Source organism: Copadichromis virginalis, linkage group LG7 (genome assembly GCF_057382275.1).
Source record: "Copadichromis virginalis isolate Kocher_CV1m ecotype Utaka linkage group LG7, C_Virginalis_male_GT1.1, whole genome shotgun sequence".
NCBI classification, from domain to species: Eukaryota; Metazoa; Chordata; class Actinopteri; order Cichliformes; family Cichlidae; genus Copadichromis; species Copadichromis virginalis.
The window spans coordinates 43,813,604-43,834,955 of NC_140624.1; the positions used below are offsets into that span (position 1 = coordinate 43,813,604).

Here is a 21,352-nt window from a genome sequence, read left to right on the forward strand (position 1 = left end):
CCACGAAAACTGCAATTGGTGCATCTCCTGTTTAGGGTATAAATGCTGTGATATGTGGTACAGTAAAAAATAAAATAAAACCCTTGCATCTGTCACAAACAATGTACATTCCTGACTTTCTGTTCCAAGTTTTTCCTTTTACGCACTGACACAAACCAGTTAACGCATGCGCACACATGGACTTACCAAATCGCTGTTTGCCGTAGATCACGCCGAGTAGCAGGGCAGACCATCTGGCCGTCTGAAATGGAAAACATATGGTGTTAACAAACATGTTATCAAGCGAAACATGTGTGAATAACCAGCTAACCATGCGTGATTCATATGTCGCAGCTCACGCACGGTTATCTTGTTCATCTTATCATCTTGTTCATATCATATGAACAAGATGAACTTAATTTCCACAGCCTGTTCTGTCGTTACTGTCAATCGCTGATATATAACTACCATTTTATGCTTAATTCTGTAATTTCATATTTAAAAACATCGTGTGTGGTCACGATACCGTACAAAAACCTAAACGAAGTGCGCCAAATGAGCCGTGACAAGGGACGAAGTCCAGTTTTTCTCTGACCTTTCAGCATACGTAGTGAACAACAACCACAACACTATTAACTATTACTCAGCCTAACAACATGGCATGGGTATTACTAGTCATAATACCTGCCTCTGTCAGATGTGAAAGATGCCGCAGAAAGCAACCGTTTGCGAGGAAGCATTCACCTCTCAATGTCACTGCTAGCAAACACTAGCTAAGATGCTAATACATTAACTTCCATTAACGCGAGTCTGCGTGTATTAGGGACAGACTGTGGCTTAGACATATTTGTCCATTTACATTTACAGTAATAAAAGCTATACAAGCTACAAAATTAATGTTTTACCTTGATGAGCGGCGACACTGCAACGGGGGGAACCATGTTGAAGCTAGGATGTGACTTCCGGTCGAAGCGGAAATAGTTTTTTTTCCCTTGAAGCAGTGCAAAATTGGACTTTTAGCGGAACATGAAATAATAATAATAATAATAATAATAATAATAATAATAATAATAATGATAATAATAATAATAATGATAATTATCATCATCATCATCAACATCATCATACGTCAATGCAAACAGTGGGCTAACACAACAGATATAAAGCTGCAATGTCGTGCCAACTTACCACACGGACAAGGTAGAGTGCTTTAACAAGTTAGAAATAAATAATTATTTGTTGAATATCTGTTGCAAACAATATTTCGTTAGACAACACGGTTTAATTCAAGTTTTTCTTCCATTTATATCTAACCTTTTATTAATGGGGCAGTGTTTGTTTGATAAATCTCAGAACTTGCATTATGTATTTTCAGAGGACGTTTCCAAAAATGTGTAAGAGATACTGATTTGGTCCGTTTTAGTGTTTATTTCAGTTCTGTTTAGTTTCATTTAGTTTACACGTTTTTATTTAGTTAGGATTTACTTTATTTAAATGTTCATTTTATTTTTGTTTTGGGCAATATTTGTAAAAGTCAGTATTTATGAATCTTAGAATATACCATATAGAACATACCATAGCAATATACCAATATATCCAGACATGGACAGAAATATGTCAGATTAGTGTGCTTTCTTCAGCATATGAACAGTTATTCAGTGGTAAGCTTGGCTCAGAATGAAGGCCTGATAGTCAGAAATAACAGGAAAATCCAGAGTATCTGATAAACAAAAGTGCATTATACGTGAGTAAAACTAACATTTCTGATGATAAAAGCATCTTTGTTTTTAAAGTTTTTAAAGAGTTTTACAATGAAAATACTTAAATTGTTCACAATTTAGTGTTTCATTCGTAAGTGTTTCAATTGAATCACGTGGTTTAGGTGTTATGTACGTAGTCATGTGTCAGTACTGCCAGGTTTTTATTTGTTTTTGTGATTTGTGTCTCATTGAAGTTTGAATTCGCTGTAGTTTCTAATAGCTGCCACTAGAGGCTACTAATCCCCTTCTCCTAAAAAACAAATAAATAAACAATCCTTTGTTGACTCACCACCATCCATTAACCAGCCAAACTTACATTATTTAAGTTCAGAGGTACATATCGAAAGATGCAGTGCATATTAATTTGGGGTCTTTATTATCTTTCTCAGGTATTGTCTTATTGCAACAACAGGACAAAATATAATGTGTTGAGAAAAAAATCCAAATAAATAAAAAAAAAAAACAAAACAGGAAGTTCTTCTTAACTTTCTATACAGTGCATGAAAAGTACTTTGGCACAGAATTACGTTTGTCTAAATCTTTAGTTAGACAAAGATAAATGTTTGAATTGGCCTTATAGAAAGGAATATACAAACAGTACATCATCCGCCGAAAAGACAACAAAAGTACAATCTTTTTATTAGCTGTATACTGCAAATATTCTTAAATTTTTGCAAAATCTTTGAAGCAAATTCATAAATTAAAGCCCAAACGAGGAAGAAATGAAGAAAACAGACAGAGAAATATATTAAAATACTGTTGTTTGAACAAATATTTGACACATAGTTTGATTTAGAGCTTTTTTGGGGGGTGGGGGTTAAAGTATGAGATTGTATGTGGCTAGCCTGGCTCCAGCAGTTGGAGCCACCAACCACACATTTTTTTCTGTCTAATTTCGATGATATAAAGAAAAAAAATAGATTGACACCAAATGGCCATTTTATACCAACTCCCAGTGTATAGCAACAGTAAACATAATAAATAACAAAAGATGCAAATAAGCAATATAAAACAAAAAAGCTGGTGCAGGATGTTCTTTAATCGTTGTCGTAGATGCACTCTGAAATGAAAGCAAAACAATAGTTAAAATGTATTTCCTGTGAGGGTCGTATCCACAGCCAGACAAATAAAATAATTTTTTTAATATTAACCCACACTCAACACACAAATCAGAAGTACAGCTTTTTTGGTTTCACACTCTTCTACTGGTTTCACATTTGTTTGGTTTAGCTGTTTTGGTTATTTTGTTTTAATACACTGACACCGCAAAGTATTCGACATGATGACAAATGGATTTCGTTTACATAGTTTACAATTGATAAGTTGAATGAATTTCTTTTTCTCAGTGTTTTGAGTCATGTGTCTGCTGCTCAGGTCCTTCCCACTTTTGTGAAAGAGGAGGGAATACACAATCTTAACCAACCATCTTAACCATTAATAGTACTGCACTTGTTTTGCAGTCAGAGGACCTGGGCACTGTGCAGTCGTTGAGTCAACCATGAACTCCCAAAGTATTGTGGAGTTAAATATGAGGGTGTGTCAAACACTGTCAAATTCCAGAACTCAACCATATAGAAAGTCTGTGGTGGGACCTCAAGAGAGCTGTGCATAAAGAGCCATACCTGCAAACCTCAATGTACTGAGGTTTGTGGGAGGGTTAAAATAAAATCCACTTTTTAAAGACTGCTCTGTCAGCAGTTATACTCCTAAAAGTTCAGCTGCACAGCAATGTATTCAGAACGTACCGTCTCCAATATCATCATAGATATCTCCATCGCTGTAAACAAAAACAAAAACATCAGTACTGCCAGTATGTTGTTTAGTTTCTAGCTTAGCATAAATGTGTGAATGTCTGTAGTACTTACTCCATAGCAATGTGGCTGGTCGAGACATAACCAACTGTAAAATGCACATTTTAAGGGTTTAATGGTAAATAGTGCTAGGATTTGTTAATTGGGTAAATGGAGATCTTAAATATATCTATCAATTAATCAATATAATTGAGTAAATAGATACTCACACTTGCCGTCTTCATTTCGACAGATCAGTTTGTTATCCACAGCTTTAGCAATCACATCAAGGGCCTCTCCTGCTTTTACTGGCAGCTCTTTGCCACTCCATTTTTTATTTGTAAGATTGTGGATGACATTCACCTGGTACAGCACCTGTATTTCTCCTTCATACTGAAACAGATTTAAAATTTATATATCTATATATGTGTGTGTGTGTATATATAAAAACATGCGAAATAAGATAAAAGATATTGTAAGTGTGGTTGAAACATGTTAGAGTGACAAACCTTAAACTTCTTCCTGAATTCCTTCTCCTCCTTCTCAAACTTTTTCTGCTTCTTAGGGTCCATTTCGTCAACTTTGGTTTTGATTTTCCCAGGTGGAATACTTGATGGGAAAACAAACAGAAATTGGAAAGAAATAACAGCTGTATTAAGACATTTCAGTTCATGGATCTAAACAGGTTGGAGTTGATCTTAAATACAGTCTTTTGTTGTGAGGTTGATCTACCTGCTGATGGGAGGTGGGATAGGTGCATTTTGAGAGTCGACGTCATCATATATTTCCTCATCAATTGCTTGACCCGGCTTATCTGTGTTAACACAAGGAAATGGTCGGTGAGTATTGGATTGGATAGTTTTCACTAAGCCTGAATGAAGCTTTAGTTTGCAAACCTTTCTTAAAGGAACACCGTAGACATTATAATAAATGTTACAAAAGAGTAAATATAACAAGTATAACTCACAGACCATCACTATAGTGTTACAGTGGAAAAATACTACAAGTTAAAGTCAAGAAAGTGGGACAGAAATGGCAACGACACAATAGTATCAATATAAAGTTGAACGATCTTAGAACCGATTAGCCTCAATAAGCCTTTGGGTCCTAAAAGACAAACCAACCTGTACCAGAAAAACTTATGTGTGCATTAACGTCTTGTTATGTTAGAGAAACCGTGCCAAGTTGTGTTATTTTGAAATGGACAGTAAAGTGGTCAAATGAGTCAAATGAGTTATACCTGAATTCCCATCTGCTGTAAATTGGCTGGGTGGAGGCACTCTGGGACAACAGAGGAAAAGATAGTTAAAAAATATTATATCCTTTATATTGCTACAGTATCATCAGTTAAAAGTGTGTTAATGTGACTTAAAGCAGCCCTGATTAACAATCATATTCAACTCTGGTTAAAACATGCTTTTGACAGTGTTAGCTGTTAATACATTGATTTTTCTGATTGAGTTGTACAGCAGTCGCGCACATGCAAATTACTCCCAAAGATTAGTAAAATCACAGGTAGTCAGTGATCAGACACAAACATGTAAACGTGACCGTTAGACTCCAGCTTCTCAGACTGCGGAAGTTAAACTGCAAATTAGGACGTTTCAGTGTTATTCAGACAGAGGTGAAGTGTTTTTTCTGATGCCGATGTCGGGAGAAATCAAAACTGAAATGCGGCGTCACTGATAAAAGAGGAGTGACGGCTGAAAGATTAAGGATTAAGAACAGTGGACAGTAGATCTGTGGTCAGTCTTACTACTGAGTGTATTTTACACTTTAGAGCTGGCAGGGCGTCTGTTTCGGTCAAACATCCGCAGGAAGCTGCGGGGCTTCAAAGAAGACCTGGGATCGAAGGGACTGGAAAGCCAACCAAGGATGTAATGATCTGCTCTTCTGTCATGTTTTCTGAATCTTTCCAGAGTGTCTTTACGTTTGCATTTACCCGTTTTTTTAAATAACAAAACCAGTTCTCACCTGACTTCTAAGTTTGGATCGACAACATCATCATATATTTCTCCTTCTTCTCCTCCTGGTAGAGGTGGTAGGACAACTACAAGGCATAAGAGATGTAATCAGCAAGATTTCATTGTGTGAGCAACAATATTATTAATATAATAATATATAATAATAAAATGAAACACAGTATTGTAAAATGTACCTCCTGGTCCTTTTTTAGTGCTGTAGAGAAAAAAAAGAGAGATATTAAATGAGAAGCAGGCCAACTTGGCTAACTTTGTTTTTTCACAGTAAATTGGAGAAGTGCTTCATGGGGTAACAGCAAGACAGTAACACTGGAGTTGCCATTAGCGTTTCATAACCCTGACTGACTAGCATTTTCAAACGTATTATCTACGTCTGTGTCTGTGAAATGCTTTGAGAAGCTGGTCCGCAGACACATCACAGCAGCCCTGCCCCGCAGCCTGGATCCACACCAGTTTGCCTACAGAGCAAACCGATCCACGGAAGACGCTGTAGCCACAGCACTCCATGCTGCATTAACTCACCTGGAAGAGCATGGTAGCTATGTGCGGATGCTCTTCGTGGATTACTGCTCAGCTTTTAACACCATCCTTCCACACAAACTGGTGGCCAAGCTACAAGACCTGGGGCTTCCATACAGCACCTGCATGTGGATCAATAGCTTCCTCTCGGGCCGTAGACAGAGAGTCAGAGTTGGCCATCACACATCCTCAGCCCTGAGTCTCAGCACTGGCTCACCCCAGGGCTGTGTGCTCAGTCCACTGCTCTACTCTCTCTACACACACGACTGCACTCCTCGCTACCACAGCAACATCTTTGTGAAATTTGCAGATGACACCACAGTGGTGGGGCTCATTTCCAAGGGAGACGAGTCTACGTACAGAGACGAGGTGGAGCAGCTGACGTCATGGTGTAAGGCCAATAACCTCCTCCTCAACACTTCAAAAACCAAAGAACTCATAATAGACTTCAGAAGGAAAAAGGCAGAGATCCAACCACTATTCATAAATGGGGACTGTGTAGAAAGGGTGGCAAGCTTCCGCTTCCTGGGAGTCAATATAGAGGAGAACCTTTCCTGGAGTGTGAACACCTCCGAGCTGCTGAAAAAGGCCCAACAGAGACTGTACTTCCTGAGAATTCTCAGGAGGAATAACATCACACAGAGACTGCTGGTGTCCTTCTACAGAGCCACCATTGAGAGTGTTCTAACTTACTGCATATGCATCTGGTACACTAGCTGCACAGGGGCTCAGAGGAAAGCACTCCAAGGGATCATTAACACCGCCCAAAAGATCACTGGCTGCCCTCTCCCCACACTGGAAGTTCTACACAACGCCCACTGTTTTAAAAAGGTCCAAAACATCATAAAAGACACCTCACATCCTGGCCACTCCCTGTTCGAACTGTTGCCCTCAGGCAGACGGTACAGGGCAATCAGAGCAAGGACTAATAGACTCAAACACAGCTGTTATCCAACTGCAATAACACATCTGAATACTACAAAAAAAATGTCCATCACGCCACTCTTGTGTTAATCTATGCACGGTCTGAAGCATGTGTGTGGGAATGTATGTGAATGTTTTACTGTTATATCTTATTAGTATTTTAAGTATTCTATCTATTTTATTTATTGAATTTTATTGTTTTATTTATATTTTGATATTGCTAGGGATGATGCAATGATCGGGGACCATTCTTCATTTCGTTGTTCTCATGACAATGACAATAAAGTTTCTGATTCTGATTCTGATTCTGTGAAGAAGTGTTGGGGCCACATTAAGGACTCATCATTTACAGTTGCAATCCCGTACCTGTTATCAACTACATCGATGTCATCGTAGACTTCGGGTTCGTACGCCTGCTGAAGTGAGGCTCCTTGATTCTTCAAGGAGTTAAAGTCAATTTCTACTGAAGTCGTCTTCACGTAGCCAACTGTGAGAGCAAAATGAAGCATTGACGAGATGTTAGTGTTGCTCCTACAGTCAGCTTTGAAGCTAAAATATTGACTAAAAATGGAAAAAAAGACCATAGATGGTGCATAGAGAGATAGCTGATCCTGTATTTGCTGATACAAGTGACAATTTATCCTGTCAGCAAAGAGTTAGAGTGGAAGGTGACGAGAAACTGAGAAAATTGAGGGGTAGATTGTGAACCTACTGGATCCATCCTGTGCTCTTCCCAACCATTTACCCTCGGGGTTTCCCTGGACTCGAATGATGTCCACGGGGTCTCCCTGCTTCAGACCAAGGTCAGTCTTGCTGCTTCGACAATCTGTGGATGCCTTTCCTTTCTGAAGGACCTCCAGGGGACCAACCAACTAACACACAACCATGCATGCACATGAATTCAAATGTGCACATGACAAATAACTTGGTTTTGATGACTGAGGTGTGACAGTCTTATTGATTCTACCTGAGACGTTCACTCACTTTGAATCTTTTCCGGGCCTCTTGTTCCTTCTTCTCGCGTTCCTTCTGCTCCTTCTTCTCAGCCTCCTGACGTTTTTTCTCCTCTTTGTCCTCTTTCTCTTTCTTCTTCTCTTGCTTTTGTTCCGCTGCTTCCCTTTAACACCAAAAGTACAAAGCATTTAAAAACAAAAGTTTTGATAGATGGATGGATAAATAGGTTTAAGATTCAGTTTTATTGGGTAAGAAAGGTGAAGAAGAGCTTTCAGACTGGGTGGAGTTTGTGACAGAAAGCTAACAGGAAGCCTTGAAGGGAACGGATTACAAGATGGTAGCGATGTATAGTTTAATGAGCCACACATCAATGCCGAAGATGCTCAGATTCTCACTGGGAGTAACAGGGATTGATTGTACCAATTTAGTCAAAATAAACCTGGTTTATAAATGTATATATTTTATGTTTATGTAAGATATTCTTAGGTTCTATAAAAACAAGAGCTTTATTTGATATCATTACCCAAAATATTCCAAGACTTCTGATGTCCCTTAAAAAGTGAAGTTAGAAAGGAGATTTAATTTACTCTAAGTTTGTCTGCTCCCTTGTTTTAATCGGTTAAAGTGCCACAGACCGAAAAGCAACAACATCTCATAGTGATGCAAAACAACCACTAGATGGTAGTGTTAATAAGGTGTGACGTGGACACAGCTGAACATTTACCGCAGACATTTTGAACTTTGGGTCTAAGCAGACTTATTTCATACGCAGTCCTCAAACATTGTGTATAAAAAGGCCAGTTATTCTTTCACACTTTAAAACCTAGACATCACGAGTGAGGTGTGGGATAAACCAATGGAGGTGTGACAATCTCTCACCATCGTTCATCAAGATCTTCATACATCTCTCCATCATCATCATCGTCGTCATTAATTTCCTCCTGGGAGGAGAGGACATAAAGCAACAGAAATATATAAGGCTATAACCTTAGTCAAGTTAAGACACGTTTAATTTTAGAGTATAAACTTTTCAACTTAATTATTTGAATTCGTTAAAGTTATTTAACCTCCAGAAGTTCTGCTTGGACTACAAAAGCCTCTTTGAAGCAGACCTACAATCTGTCAAAAGTCATGTTTTTTTACCCATACGTTCATTTATAATTACTTCCAGGGCTCGTGTTATTTAGTCACTATTCTGTTGCCGTTTCCTTCTGTGGTACCACTGGTGGTGATGTGGTTTATTCTGCACTTTCACCTGCATGGCAATCTGTATTTATATGAGTGAAAGTAATTCAGCATGTCTCACCTTTCCTCTCTGGCTTGGGTGGGCTGCAAAAAGAGAAACAATAAAGCAGCGTTACAATGAGACCCTTTTGAAGCAGATATCACTATCTGAATTCATGTTCATACTGTGAAGTTTAACGTGCTCAATGCTGACTGTCAACTGTACCAAAAACATTTTAAGAATTAGTCTTTTTTTAAGTATGATATGAAAATACATAATATTTAGAAAACTAAATCTCTTTAGCTTCATGCTAACTTTTTCATCTTTCAGCTGCTGCCTTCAAGGGTCGCCACAGCAGATCATCTGGGTCCATCTCACCATATCCCTAGCATCTTCCTCACCATCTTGTAAACTTTCTCTTTCAGTCTAGCTGCTATCCTTCTGTCAAAAATCACTTGTCTCCATCGGCTCCACCCTGCCTGCACTCTCTTCTTCACCTCTCTTGTGCGGGTCTGTTGCTTTGTACGGTAAAGTATTCATGTTCACTGCTTCTGCTCCCTGCATCTTATCCTTATGCTAACTAATGTAGGTAAAGGTAGGTAAACAGTGATGGTGAGGTTGCACTAGAATCCACTGGATTAAAAAAATATTTTGGGATTACTCCAAAATGAAGCATTTAAAATAGTATACTTTATACTTAGGAATAGTTGAAGCCATAACATTTTGGGTTCTAAAAATATTCTTTTCTTCCTTTCATACAACTCCACACATTTTCAATGCCAATAAAATGCATTTTACGTATTTAGAAATTACCACTGTCTCCTAGCACAAAGTTCAGCTTCTTCTGTTTTCCTGTGATGTTAAAAAAAAGTTGTGCAACACTAGTTTTAGAGACTTAGAGACTTTTACTGGACCTGCAGATGGTGGTAGAGGCGGAGGAGAATTGGTCACGTGATCGACATCGTCGTAAGTGTCTTCTTGCTGGTTCCTAAACAGCAGGTTAGGATTTAGCTGTTATTAATTCGAGTAGCATTATCCAGATAATACACAGCATGTCCAACATTTATCACCGTGTTTCTGTTCAAACAGGAAAATGAAAAAGTGTGTTTAATGTGTCACTCACATGGCTCCAGGATGTCGTGGGGGCAGATTTGGCAGTGCAGGTGGTGGGGCTTGATTCTGGGCCACATGGTTGCTCGCAGCAATGGGTTTCTTAAAACTGGGACCTGCAGCAGAAACATGCAGTGTTGACGCTGTGTTAGCCGATTACTCTTTAGGTGGTTTTGCTGTACTTTACTTGCTTCCAGTGTAAATTTAGCACTTTTTAGACCAATGCAAATGAATTTCACCAACACTGTCTGACACCATCTCTGATGACCACACAAGACGTGTACATAAATAGATGGGTATCTATGTTTCTAAATGTGAAAAACTTCCATTTTTCTTTGAAATAGGTCTCTCTAATTTCTGTGATGATTATATATGTCAAAGAGTCACATCAGTCTCATCTAGACACATCGAAACTGGCGCAAAGATGGTCCTCTGTACATAACCTTCAGAGACTGTTGACGGTATGTGTTAATAGGACTCTGACTATGATCAAGAATAATATATAAAAAATTTCTGCAACGAGGCATTTGAATCTCCTAGAGTGTTTTTCCTGCTTAAGTAACCCTTGTCTCACAAGATTTCGAGAACAATGACCAATCTTCGTTCACTGTCCACATAAAAAAATGTCCCAGGAACTTTAAAATGTGACTCACGGAGTTTTGAGAGTACTGAAAGTAAAAGTGAAAATGGCTACGTCTTTATGGAGTCTTTTTTGCCATGAAATGTATTCAGGTGTATAATGTGTAATGCACAACAACCAGGAAGTAATTAACAGTAAGTGCTTCAAAATGGTGTGTCTGTAATGTCGGTAAATGTGTTTCTTTGGCCACTAAATTTGAATGATGCACCTAAAAACAAACTCCAGTAATGTAGGCGATGCGAATTATGTAAATCTTTATAACTTTACTCAAGATCAATATAGGATCACAAAAGCCATAAGAAATAAAGGAAAGAAAGTGAGAGTACAGTGTTATTATCCAGAGTTATTACTAGTGGACGCTAGGCAATGTGGTTTGGTGGAATGAATCTCACAAAACTGCAAAACTGTGATCAGAACATTGCTCTCTTGGCCTTTAGAATTCCAGCCAAGACAGCCGACCCGACCTCTGACTGGAATATATTCACGTATGTTTCTATAGACAGAGCCTGTCTTTAAAAAGGCTCGCTGGCTTGCTGGAACTTACTTCCCCATGTGGTGAAACAAACTCGGCTGTCAGAGTGGCGAGTGAAGTGGGGGTAGAAAAGAGAAACTGGACAGGGAACTTGCAAATAGAGGAACCTAGTGTCACTTTAGTCTCTTATGTGAAGCTCGGAAGAACTGCAGCATTTGTGTAAACACACTGAAAATACACAGAGTATCTCATGCAGTGCAATATTTCATGCACAAGCATACTTTGTGTATTTCTTTTAGGTCTTATAAGCTAAAGTATGCTCAATAACTGCTGGCCAAACACTGCCCACGTCACTGAAACCACACTGACTTGTGAAGCAACTTCTATTTCACACTTCAGAAATGCGTTAACAGATCCTGTCCAAAGTAGCATTGCGGGCGATATAGAGGAAATGCACTTCAACCAATAAAATAAGAGGAACACCTTCTTTAGACAGTCACGAGAGCTGCATGCTCTTGAGTGCCCCACATTAACTCTTACACATTTAACCCTTTTCACGGGGGTGGGGAGACTGACTCTGCTTCTATAGAGAGTCCATTACATAAAATGTTGCTGGGGCTTGTTTTCCTGCAAATTCTGCTGTGTTTAATTTGCCATATGTGTTGTATACAGATTGAGATTAGAGAACCAAACACCCATGAGACCAAACTGAAAACAAAGGATGTAAAATCAAACAAAAAGCTGAAGTATTTCTGACTGGGGGGGTGGGGGGGCGCACATGTGCATCCCTGCTGGCTGGCAAAAGTTTACTGCCTGAAGCTGAACTCCCTGTCTCACATATGTAGAGCATATTTTCTACTTTCTTGTACGTTAGGCCATACTGCAAAGCAATAAAATGTTCATTTTCATCTCATTTTGAAAAGCCTATTTTGTGAGTTTGTTAAGCATTTTTTTAGAGTTCTCTTTTGATAGAGATACACATGATCTCATCAAGATTTGTCAGCAACCACAGCGGTCATCCATTTTTTATTAATAAAAAACAAATCCAAGACCTAAGTTTGGGTTTAAATGCTGTTTTCTAGTATTTCTTAGTGTACTCTTTGGATATTCAGCATTTCTTTAAACTAGAAACACCGAACTGTTCATCTATCAAATAAAATAAGTTTTTTTTCTAGTACAAGTGTATTTATTTACTTTGAAATAGTAAGGTTTCTTGTTCTGTATTGAAAAGTACACATTCTAGTCTTGCAACACTTCTGCTGTCATCTTACAGTAATGGGTGATAACAGGTAATTAAAATAAACAACAAATATATTTACATCTATGTATATTTTTTAAAGTAAAATTCTGAACTCTCCTTCGATTCTGAATAAAGGAAGTAGCTAACGTGCTGGGTTAACTTTAGCTTCATGAAGGTGTGATCACACGTGTCTGGGACAACGTTAAACTGTGAAAGCACGCCTCCACTGCATACTTGTGTAGAAAACACCAGACTGCTTTTCATTTAGGTTTAGTATCTTGCCCTAAGATCCTGTGTCATGCAGACTGGAGGAGGGATCAAACCACTGACCTTCAACTTAGTAGAAAACCTGCTTGACCTGCTGAGCCACAGCCACCATAAGTGGTACCATATAAATGAAACTGAATTGAATGATTCAGTAGATGATTACATTTAACTTTTACAAATATGGAAGGCTGTCAGCAGGTTTCTGAATGTGATAACTCGAGAACAAAGCAACATAGGAGGGCCAAATTGATACAATTGTAGCTACTAAAACTATTAGGAGTTGTTTAAATCTCAGTGACCTCGGCCTCAAGGTCAGGGGTCAGGGGTCAGAGGATAAGTTTCCTCAAAATCTTGTGAATGTGACAACTTTATCGTGGCTTGCTATACAGGTGGATGTCAGCAACCTGTCTGCTATCCGCCTAACTCAGTAATTCAGTCAATTTATGCTCACGACACCCTAAACAAACCAAAGTTTCAAGGCACACTTGTGTTCATATTTGTGAAAAACAGCATCTCAAACATTTTACATGCTCGTGGTGCTTCTTTTGATTACACTGTCAGATTAAAAGACTTTTGGTCATTTGGACCTGCAATAAGTTCCATTAGTTTATAACTTGCCTCAATAACCTTATCAGACCCTTACACACAGGCCAACAAACGGTCTTGGTTCAGATCCACCACTCTATTGAAGCAGGCCAAGTTTTCTCAAAATATATATTTGGCTTCTACGTGGCTTCCTTCCTTTTGACACCCTGAGCCAGATGAAGCCACAATCCAAAAGGCAATGACCTTTGGCTGAAACGTGGCCCATCTCTTTACTTTTCTTTGGGAGTTGACTCAGGATGAGTACAAACACCACATGTCAGCCACAGGTCTACCAATTATGGGCCAGATGTCAGATGTGTTATAACATTTGGGTCACATCATGTACATGCTTGCCATAACCCATATCGAGCATGGCTCATGACATTTAGCTCAGGGCTGGGCCACATATCACAACTAAAGGTGGGTCTTGATACATCATTTGGTCTCAGTGTTGCTAATTCAAGTCAATAACCTGGACTTATCTATAGCTTGTGTGTCATTGGGGTCTTTTGGGGCATATTTATAACAAGTACAAAATCTCTCAGCTTTGTGGTTATTTGTGGTTAATTATATTAATAGCCTGCCTGTGCAACGGTTTTGGTTGAGCGAAATTATAGTATTTTATTTTTATGTTATCCCTGCATAGTACTACTTTTCAAGTATATGCGTCTGTGCAGTGTACAGATCCAGAGTGTACTATCCGAGATTGCTAGTGTCAGCAGACAATTTAGCATCCAACCAAACTGTTACGCCTCTTGGCTGTATGTATGGCAAAAAGTCAGCATGCCACTGACCAAAATGATAGTGTGGCTTTGCGGTTACACGGACAAATCCAACTTACCCTCGTCAGAGGCCTCTGAGCCTCTTTTAATGTTCTCCAGGTTGACTTTCGGAGGTCGGTTAGGTTTAGCAGGAGGAGGACCCAGAGCCAAGCTGTTGGGGAGAGGGTTACGCTTTGGGCCGGATGAATCATTTCCGTTAACACCACCGCTGGCCAGAGGAGAGGGCTTGACTGGCTTCTTAAAACTGGGCTTCTTACTGGCTGGAGGTTTTGGAGGAGGAATGGAGTTAGTAGCTGTAAGGCCAGGTTTGCTGGTCCCACCACTCTCTGTCTGCTCAGTCTTTTCCTCCTTGTTGAACAGATTCTGAGCAGTCCTGAAGTTTGAAGTGGGCTTAGAAGAAGAGTGGGCCAGCGATGAAGGTTTAATCACATTGTCTTTGTTCCCTCCTGCCTGTTCCTCAGCTTGCTGCCGTAATTTTACAATGCCGCCAATCGGTTTTTGTTGCACACCAGGCAATTTAAGTGGCGCAGGACTGCTGTTTGGTGCTGCATTGTTTTCGTCTTTAACCCAGCTGGGCTTGTTGCTGATTGCTGGTGAAGGTTTAGGAAAGGCAGGTTTGGACTCAGACACGGTGGAGGTAAGAGGAGGTTTGTTGAATGGAGGCTTCTGTGCCAGGCTTTTAACTTCAGGAGCCTGTGATAAGGGTGATTTCAAGGGTGTCTGCTGTTTATTAACAGTAAAGGGTTTGCTGTTCGTGTTGCTATCATCCTGGATGTTGGCAAATCTGCTTGCCAAGGCTTTAGCTTTATTTGGCTCTTGTACCTCTGTGTCACTTTTAGTAGATACTGTGTTTTTTAGGAAACTTGGTTTTGGAGCCGTATTTACTGCACTGCCAGAGAGGCTTTCCAAGACTGGTTTCTTCTGTATAGGTGGGCCAGAGGAGAGGGTCGGGTGCAAGGGTTGTTTGATACGTCCAGGGGGCGCAGAGGAAGTCTCGTCAGTGCTTCCCCCACCTGCTTGGAAGCGAGCCATGATGGCCTTTACATCTGACTTATTGTCCTGAAGGGAAAAAAAAGACATAAGGGGTTCAGAAAGTGAGTTAATAAGAATCCAACACCACAGTAAGGATCAAACAGATGTTTACTTAAAGAAGAATCTAAGCTAAAGGAAAATAAGACCGTGCTTGCTAGAACATAAATGGCTTCAGCAGAAAATAAAATCCAGACAGAGCAAAAAGGGAATTTAAAAAAATGAGTTGCTCACACTGAGCTGCCATGAAAGTTCAAATAGGAACAGAAAGTTTCATTTCCTCTCATTTCCTTTCATTGTCCAGTCAGTAGAATTTGTGCTTTCTCTTCAGTTTCTCTTTCACTGCTCAATTAAACGGTCTTTTTTTCTCCCCAGTAATTTACCCAAGATCCCTCTCACACTATTTTTTTCTATGCACACATAGAAACTTAATGCACAGAGCTTTGTCTCAAAAGGTTAATCACAGGCTTTGTGGTTCAAACATGTTCAAATGACACTACATCTCAAAGTGTAGTAGTGGTTAGGCCAGCACCTTGATTGCAGCTACGGATTTGCAAAAGTGACCCTGTTTGTTAGTGTCTCTCTGTTAAAGATTTAATGTTTATAACAAAATATCCTCTGTCATGAAAATAAGGGATTTTATGTTCCTTGACTATAAGTATTCTCAGCATTTACAGGATTGTGTAATACAGGAACTTTGCAGATGACTCATGTCATTATTTTTCTATGTTTGGCACTCTTAAGCAATATTTGGAAAAAAAGAGACTATTTTCTGTCTTACAGTATTTTACCTTGAGAATTGCCAGCATTCAAAACACATCTGTTTCTGAGTCTGTTGCATTTGGCAGCATGGTGCAGTGGTTAGTATTGTTGACTCATACCTGGTATGAGTTCTGACCCTTGTGGTCAGGCTTTGTATGTGCATGTTCTGCCTGTGTAGGTTTTCTCCAGGTGCTCTAGCATCATTTCACAGTCTAAAGACATGGATATTTGGCTAACTGGTGGTTGTAAAGTTGTTGTAGGTACACTCTTATGTTGCCCTGTGATAAACTGGCGAGTTATCCCTACTCTCACATGATGTCAGAGTAAATGTGCTACATATGTCTGTACAACAAAAGCATCCTATAGGTTAAGATTAATAAAAGAAAAGATAATCAATCGAAGGATTGAGTGATTTTTCTTTTCTTCAGATGTTTAATATACTTGTCTTACAATCCCACACAATAATGTGGAAGTCTTAACATCAACTACTGCCCAGTTATTGTCTTCACTCCAGGTTTCATCATTTAAAAAACACACAATAACTAAAAACTTCAGACTAAAAAGAAACCCTTCTCTCAAACCACACTCTGTACCAACTTCCTGGTTTGTCACTGTCATAAACACAAGTTTCAAATGGCCCCAGTTTAAAAGCATTTATTACATGGACCTTTGTAATATACCTGTTTCAAGGTAGCTGCAAAATGGTGTTTACACTGGAAATAATTTAGATGGTCTGTGTTTTTAGAGTGGCTTTGAATGAATGAGGAGTTCAAATATGTGAACTGGAACAGTCGGTCTGTGAGTATGTAAAAGTGTGAGGCAGGAATAAGCTGCATTACTAACCTGAGGTACATTATTAACCACACTTTCATCCAGCGTCAGTTTAACAAAGTGTCATATATTTGGCTCGTGACCAACTAGGAGCCACACCTATTCTAATGAAGCTGGCTTGAGCAGGAAGTAGAGATAAGAGCATGAGGACACACAGCTGCAGCTATTCCTATGGAGCAATAAAAGCAAGGGAACACAATGCAATGGAAAGTGCAAATGCGCACCGCTATAAACAGAAACACTTAGCACACAGTGTTAACGTGCACTTATGTGCTGAGACTTAGACACAAAAACACAGAGTGAAGTGGAAGCTGATTTCTCTTGCTGACTTCTCATTGTAATAATGTGATATTGCATATGATGGCTCAGTGAGTTTCATAATCAGCATACAGTCCTGTGAAAAAGGAATATCACCCCATGGTTCAGTAGCTTGTAGAAACACCCTTAGTAACAATAACTAAAAATAGTTCTCTTCTGTATTACGTTGCAACGTTATAGAGGAATTTTAAAACACTGCTTCTGTTCATTGAAATTTGTGGGCATTTTTGCATTTGTATTGGTTTTGGATGCACAGCTCTCTTAAGGTCCCACCACAGCGAGGTTGAGGTCTGGACTCTGACTAGAGCATTGCAGTCCCTTGTGTTTTTTCTTTTTCTATTTTAGTCATTATATGTGGTTTACTGCTGTGCTTGGCATCATTGATCTGTTTCGTGACCCAATTTCAACCAAGATTTAGCTGAAACTGCACATTTAATTCTAGAACACTTTGGTATACAGAGGACTTCATGGTTGACTCAGTGACTGCAAGGTGCACATGTCCTGTGGCTGCAAAGCAAACCCAAATCATCAGCATCATCCATCAATAAGCTTGAAAGCTAGTGTGAGCCGCTTGTATCAACATGCTGTTTAGTTTTCCCCAAGCATGGTACAGTGTATTATTATTGCCAAACATTTGCTCTTTGGTCTCATCTGTCCAAAAGGCACTGTTCCAGGAGTCTTGTGATTTTTTCAGATGCAACTTTGTAACCTAAGTTGTGCGGCTCTGCTCTTTTTAGAAAGAAGAAGCTTTTTCTTTCAGCCTTTCCAGACATGTCATACTGTAGCGTCTGAGAAATACACTTCCAGTATATTTTACTGATGACATAATGCCCCAGTACTGTACATGGATCTATCTACTCTGGCGACCCTCTCTCTGGAAAGTAAGGGAGTGACAAAAAGTACCAGTCTCAGTCTTTAAGATGATGACTTTAGTCACCACCAGTGACCATGGACCAGACCATGTAGGGAATTTCGAGTCTTTAAAAGCTACACTGTCTAAAGAACTGAATCAGCAGTGGAGAAGTGGATGGTGTTTTATTTGATACATTTGGACACATTTTATTCTGAAATGTGCATTCACTGTTATCAATGAATGCACATCCACTGTCAACAACATGGCTTCAGTGTTGAAGAGAGAAATGTCAGCATATGCTCTTTAACAGCCAATCTCTCAGTAAACTGAGAGAGACAGTGGGTGGAACTTCACTGCAGTGGTGCCAGTAACATCAAGCGTTAAATATGTTAACGCTGAGCCTGAAATGCGGTTGAATATTAAATCGGTAGAAAGAAAAAGAGGAAAGTTCCCTCATAATACTTCTGTTTTTTAACCGCGGTAAGCTATAAATTGCCCAATATGTTATGTACAGGATTATTGCAGTTGCTTCTTCTCGAGATACGGGTGCACTGCAGTTGCAATTTTGTAAAGGACCTGCAAATTTTGTCACATACCAGAAACACCTCTTGATAGGATAGCCATTTATTGCACTACAGCTCAACACAAAGCTGCCATAGTTTGTGTGGCACCTATATACTTCTCTGAGATGGTTCAAAGGTTTGAACCATAAATTTAATGCAAAGCTGTTTAATGTAATTCTAGCTATGAAAATAATTATATGTAAATAATCCATTGTTATGGTGCAGGGTCAATGCACAAATAACATAATAAGCACAGAGTCTTGGATGCTAAACCAGTTACTCCAAACACATTTTCTCTTTTAATGTTTGTTCTTTCACAGAAGCCTTGTGAAAAGTGACCAGCTGAGAAACGACAGAGGAAGAGGAACCACGATTTCTATTTACAGTATGATGAAAAGTGCAGAGCAAAGGTGCCTTGCTTAATCGAACTGACACAAAACCCAGAACCACCAACCCCAACTGTGAGGTTGAACTTTTCATTTTTTACACAGTACGCGAAAAGAAAATTGGGAGAAAAATGCTTTAAATATCAAACTATTTTTAACGAGTTTAAACATGTGGTTTTAATTCAGCATTTTACTTTACTTAACTTTAACGATCACTGAAATGAATGAAAGCTTATGTTGACTGCTCAGAATACAAATATGACAACTCTGCTTTTGTCAGTGTGTACACATTAACTCGCTCAAGCAAATTAAAATGTACCAGTTTGTAATAATAATCAAGTATGGCTGACTTCTAAAAGATACAAAAGCTCATGCTATCCTGTCACGATAAGCCGTCTATAACACACATAACAACCATTCTGCAGTTTCAAGAGCAAGTTCCTTCTGTTAAACCCACAGTGCCCACTTAGAGTATTTCAATCATTTAAAATGTGATGATTAATTATTTAAGTGTCTTAAGTTTTACTCACCATCTTGAGGAAGACTTTCCCAGGCAGAGAGCTGGTCAACGACTGGCTGGTGGATAAAGGAGAGTGTTTGTTCAGTGCCTCTGTGCGAGTTTCTGTTTCTGTCACAGAGAGAAAGGCACTGAGATAGTGAGTGTTGATAGTGAATGACAAAGAGTGTGGCTGAGCATTGAGCATGTATGTCTGAGGGGGGGATGTATACTCCCGTTCTTTCAGTGACATAAGCATCTGTCTACAACTGACTACTTCCTCTCTTAGTAGTATGTGTGTTTTGTGTGACTGTGGGTGTCACAACTCCTGTTATCTCCGTGTTTTGATCTCATTGATTTGCCTATCCCTGGCAAATTCCCTGCAGTTTCCCACTGTCCTTAACAAATGATGTTCACTCAGTCAGAGGCAGGTCAAAATGAAAAAACAAACCAAAACAGCCACAGTCAAAACTGTTTCATGGCAACTGTGTTAAAGAGGTGTTATAGCTTGTATGATGAAAAGGTTTTTGGTCAGCAGTGCGGGAAGACAACAAGCCATAGCCAATGAACAACATTAGAAGACAGCACAGGAAACATTGTGGTCATATGAGCGGCGCAAAGACAAGACAAGACAAGCGTATAAGACCAGCGTACGTCCATGCTAGTGGCTCTTTGAAGCCTTAGAAGTGCTTTGAGCTAAAGCAGAGGTGCCACAGTTCATTTCACAGAGGGGCAAACTGGTAAATGACAATCACATAAAGGGCCAAGCTTATATATTGAATTTATCACATGGCCTCATGTACTTTATGCAATTGTGTTCTCACACACTTATCTTTAAATATGTGAGAACACTTTAGGTTTATCTTATCATGTTTTCAAATGATAAGTCAGTGGTTTTATGGAAGAAAATGGTGTTATTTACATGCACTATTCAGCCTTCTGACATGAAAATTGGCTGCATGTTAGGATTTAAGAATTGCAAATGCGCACAGTTTTTCTGTTGTGAGAAAGTGAGCTTTACAGCTTCACTAAAAGAATACTTATAGTACTAGGCTTCATTTAGAAAACCTCTGTTAACGCTTCATGGCTTAAGTTTTGTTGTGGGTGTGTAGATCAAAAATGGCAATGATGATTACAAATAATCTTGTAGGAAATGCACAAGGGTTGTCATGGTCCTGGGTCGGTGACCCAGCGCTTTAAGTTTATTATTATCATTTTCCAATTTATTATCATGATTATTATTATTGTTTGAGTTCTACGTGTTATATTCGGTCTGCCTCTGAGTCTGCGTCTGTATCTCTGTCTGTCTATGGTGTCACCCCGTCTGTTTGTGAATCTGTCTGTTTAGTTCAATGTCTTGTCTGGTTCCATGTGTCTGAGTTTCCTGTTTTATTGTGAAGGTCTGTGTCGTATGTGAGTGTGCTCTGTTTACGTTTCCCCTGTCTCGTCAGCTGTGATTTCTCCCCGGTGTGTTCCCCTCCTGTCTCTCATCCCTTGATTACTGCCATCTGTGTATTTAAGCCCTGTGTTTCTCTGTGTCAGGGTCGCATCGTACCCTCAACTTGCGGTGTGTTTGTAATGTCCTGTCCTACAGCACCTCGGTTTAGAGTTTTGTTTTTGTAAGTTTTATTTCGTGAATCATTCCTCCAGCAATAAAGCTGCGTTTTCAGTTTATTCCCATCTCCAAGAGTCCTGCAATTTTGGGTCCACCACTTCTGCTTGCCTGCCACACAGCCAACCATGACAAGGGTGAAGAAGTAATTTATGTAGTCTGCCACTTCATGAATTGTCTGCCTTCAGCATTAGCATTCTTCTTTTTTTGCCAGTCTTTATTAGCTAGGTTATTACTCTGCATATCCAGTGTCTCATATGTAACTGCAGGCGA

General features: G+C 39.3%; 1 protein-coding gene across 2 annotated transcripts; it reads right to left on the reverse strand.

Moving 5' to 3' along the window:
- Positions 1-1,402: 1,402 nt before the first annotated feature.
- Positions 1,403-19,713, reverse strand: fyb1b (FYN binding protein 1 b). 2 transcript variants are annotated; one of them, XM_085463550.1, is made up of 19 exons: positions 19,502-19,713; positions 14,289-15,288; positions 10,257-10,359; positions 10,048-10,121; positions 9,215-9,237; positions 8,788-8,849; positions 7,939-8,071; positions 7,667-7,826; positions 7,321-7,441; positions 5,688-5,707; positions 5,504-5,579; positions 5,303-5,386; positions 4,770-4,810; positions 4,262-4,343; positions 4,039-4,138; positions 3,760-3,922; positions 3,605-3,638; positions 3,485-3,516; positions 1,403-2,799 (listed from the first exon to the last, which is right to left on the reverse strand). In XM_085463550.1, the coding sequence occupies exons 1-19, from the start codon at positions 19,673-19,675 to the stop codon at positions 2,777-2,779; spliced, it is 2,505 nt and encodes an 834-aa protein (XP_085319676.1). In that variant the 5' UTR covers positions 19,676-19,713; the 3' UTR covers positions 1,403-2,776. The 2 variants fall into 2 exon arrangements, with proteins under 2 accessions (XP_085319676.1, XP_085319677.1); XM_085463551.1 differs by lacking the exon at positions 5,303-5,386 and having other exon boundaries at positions 1,404-2,799.
- Positions 19,714-21,352: the final 1,639 nt, after the last annotated feature.

What these genes read in the sequence shown, in the direction of transcription:
- fyb1b (XM_085463550.1), bottom strand. Translation starts at nt 19,675, where the DNA reads ATGCTCAATGCTCAGCCACACTCTTTGTCATTCACTATCAACACTCAC. An exon ending in CGCCCTGCCAGCTCTAAAGT is followed by an intron (nt 4,811 to 5,302) that starts GTAAAATACACT and finishes CTGTTGTCCCAG; the next exon opens with AGTGCCTCCACCCAGCCAAT. An exon ending in TACAGCAGATGGGAATTCAG is followed by an intron (nt 4,344 to 4,769) that starts GTATAACTCATT and finishes GTGTTAACACAG; the next exon opens with ATAAGCCGGGTCAAGCAATT.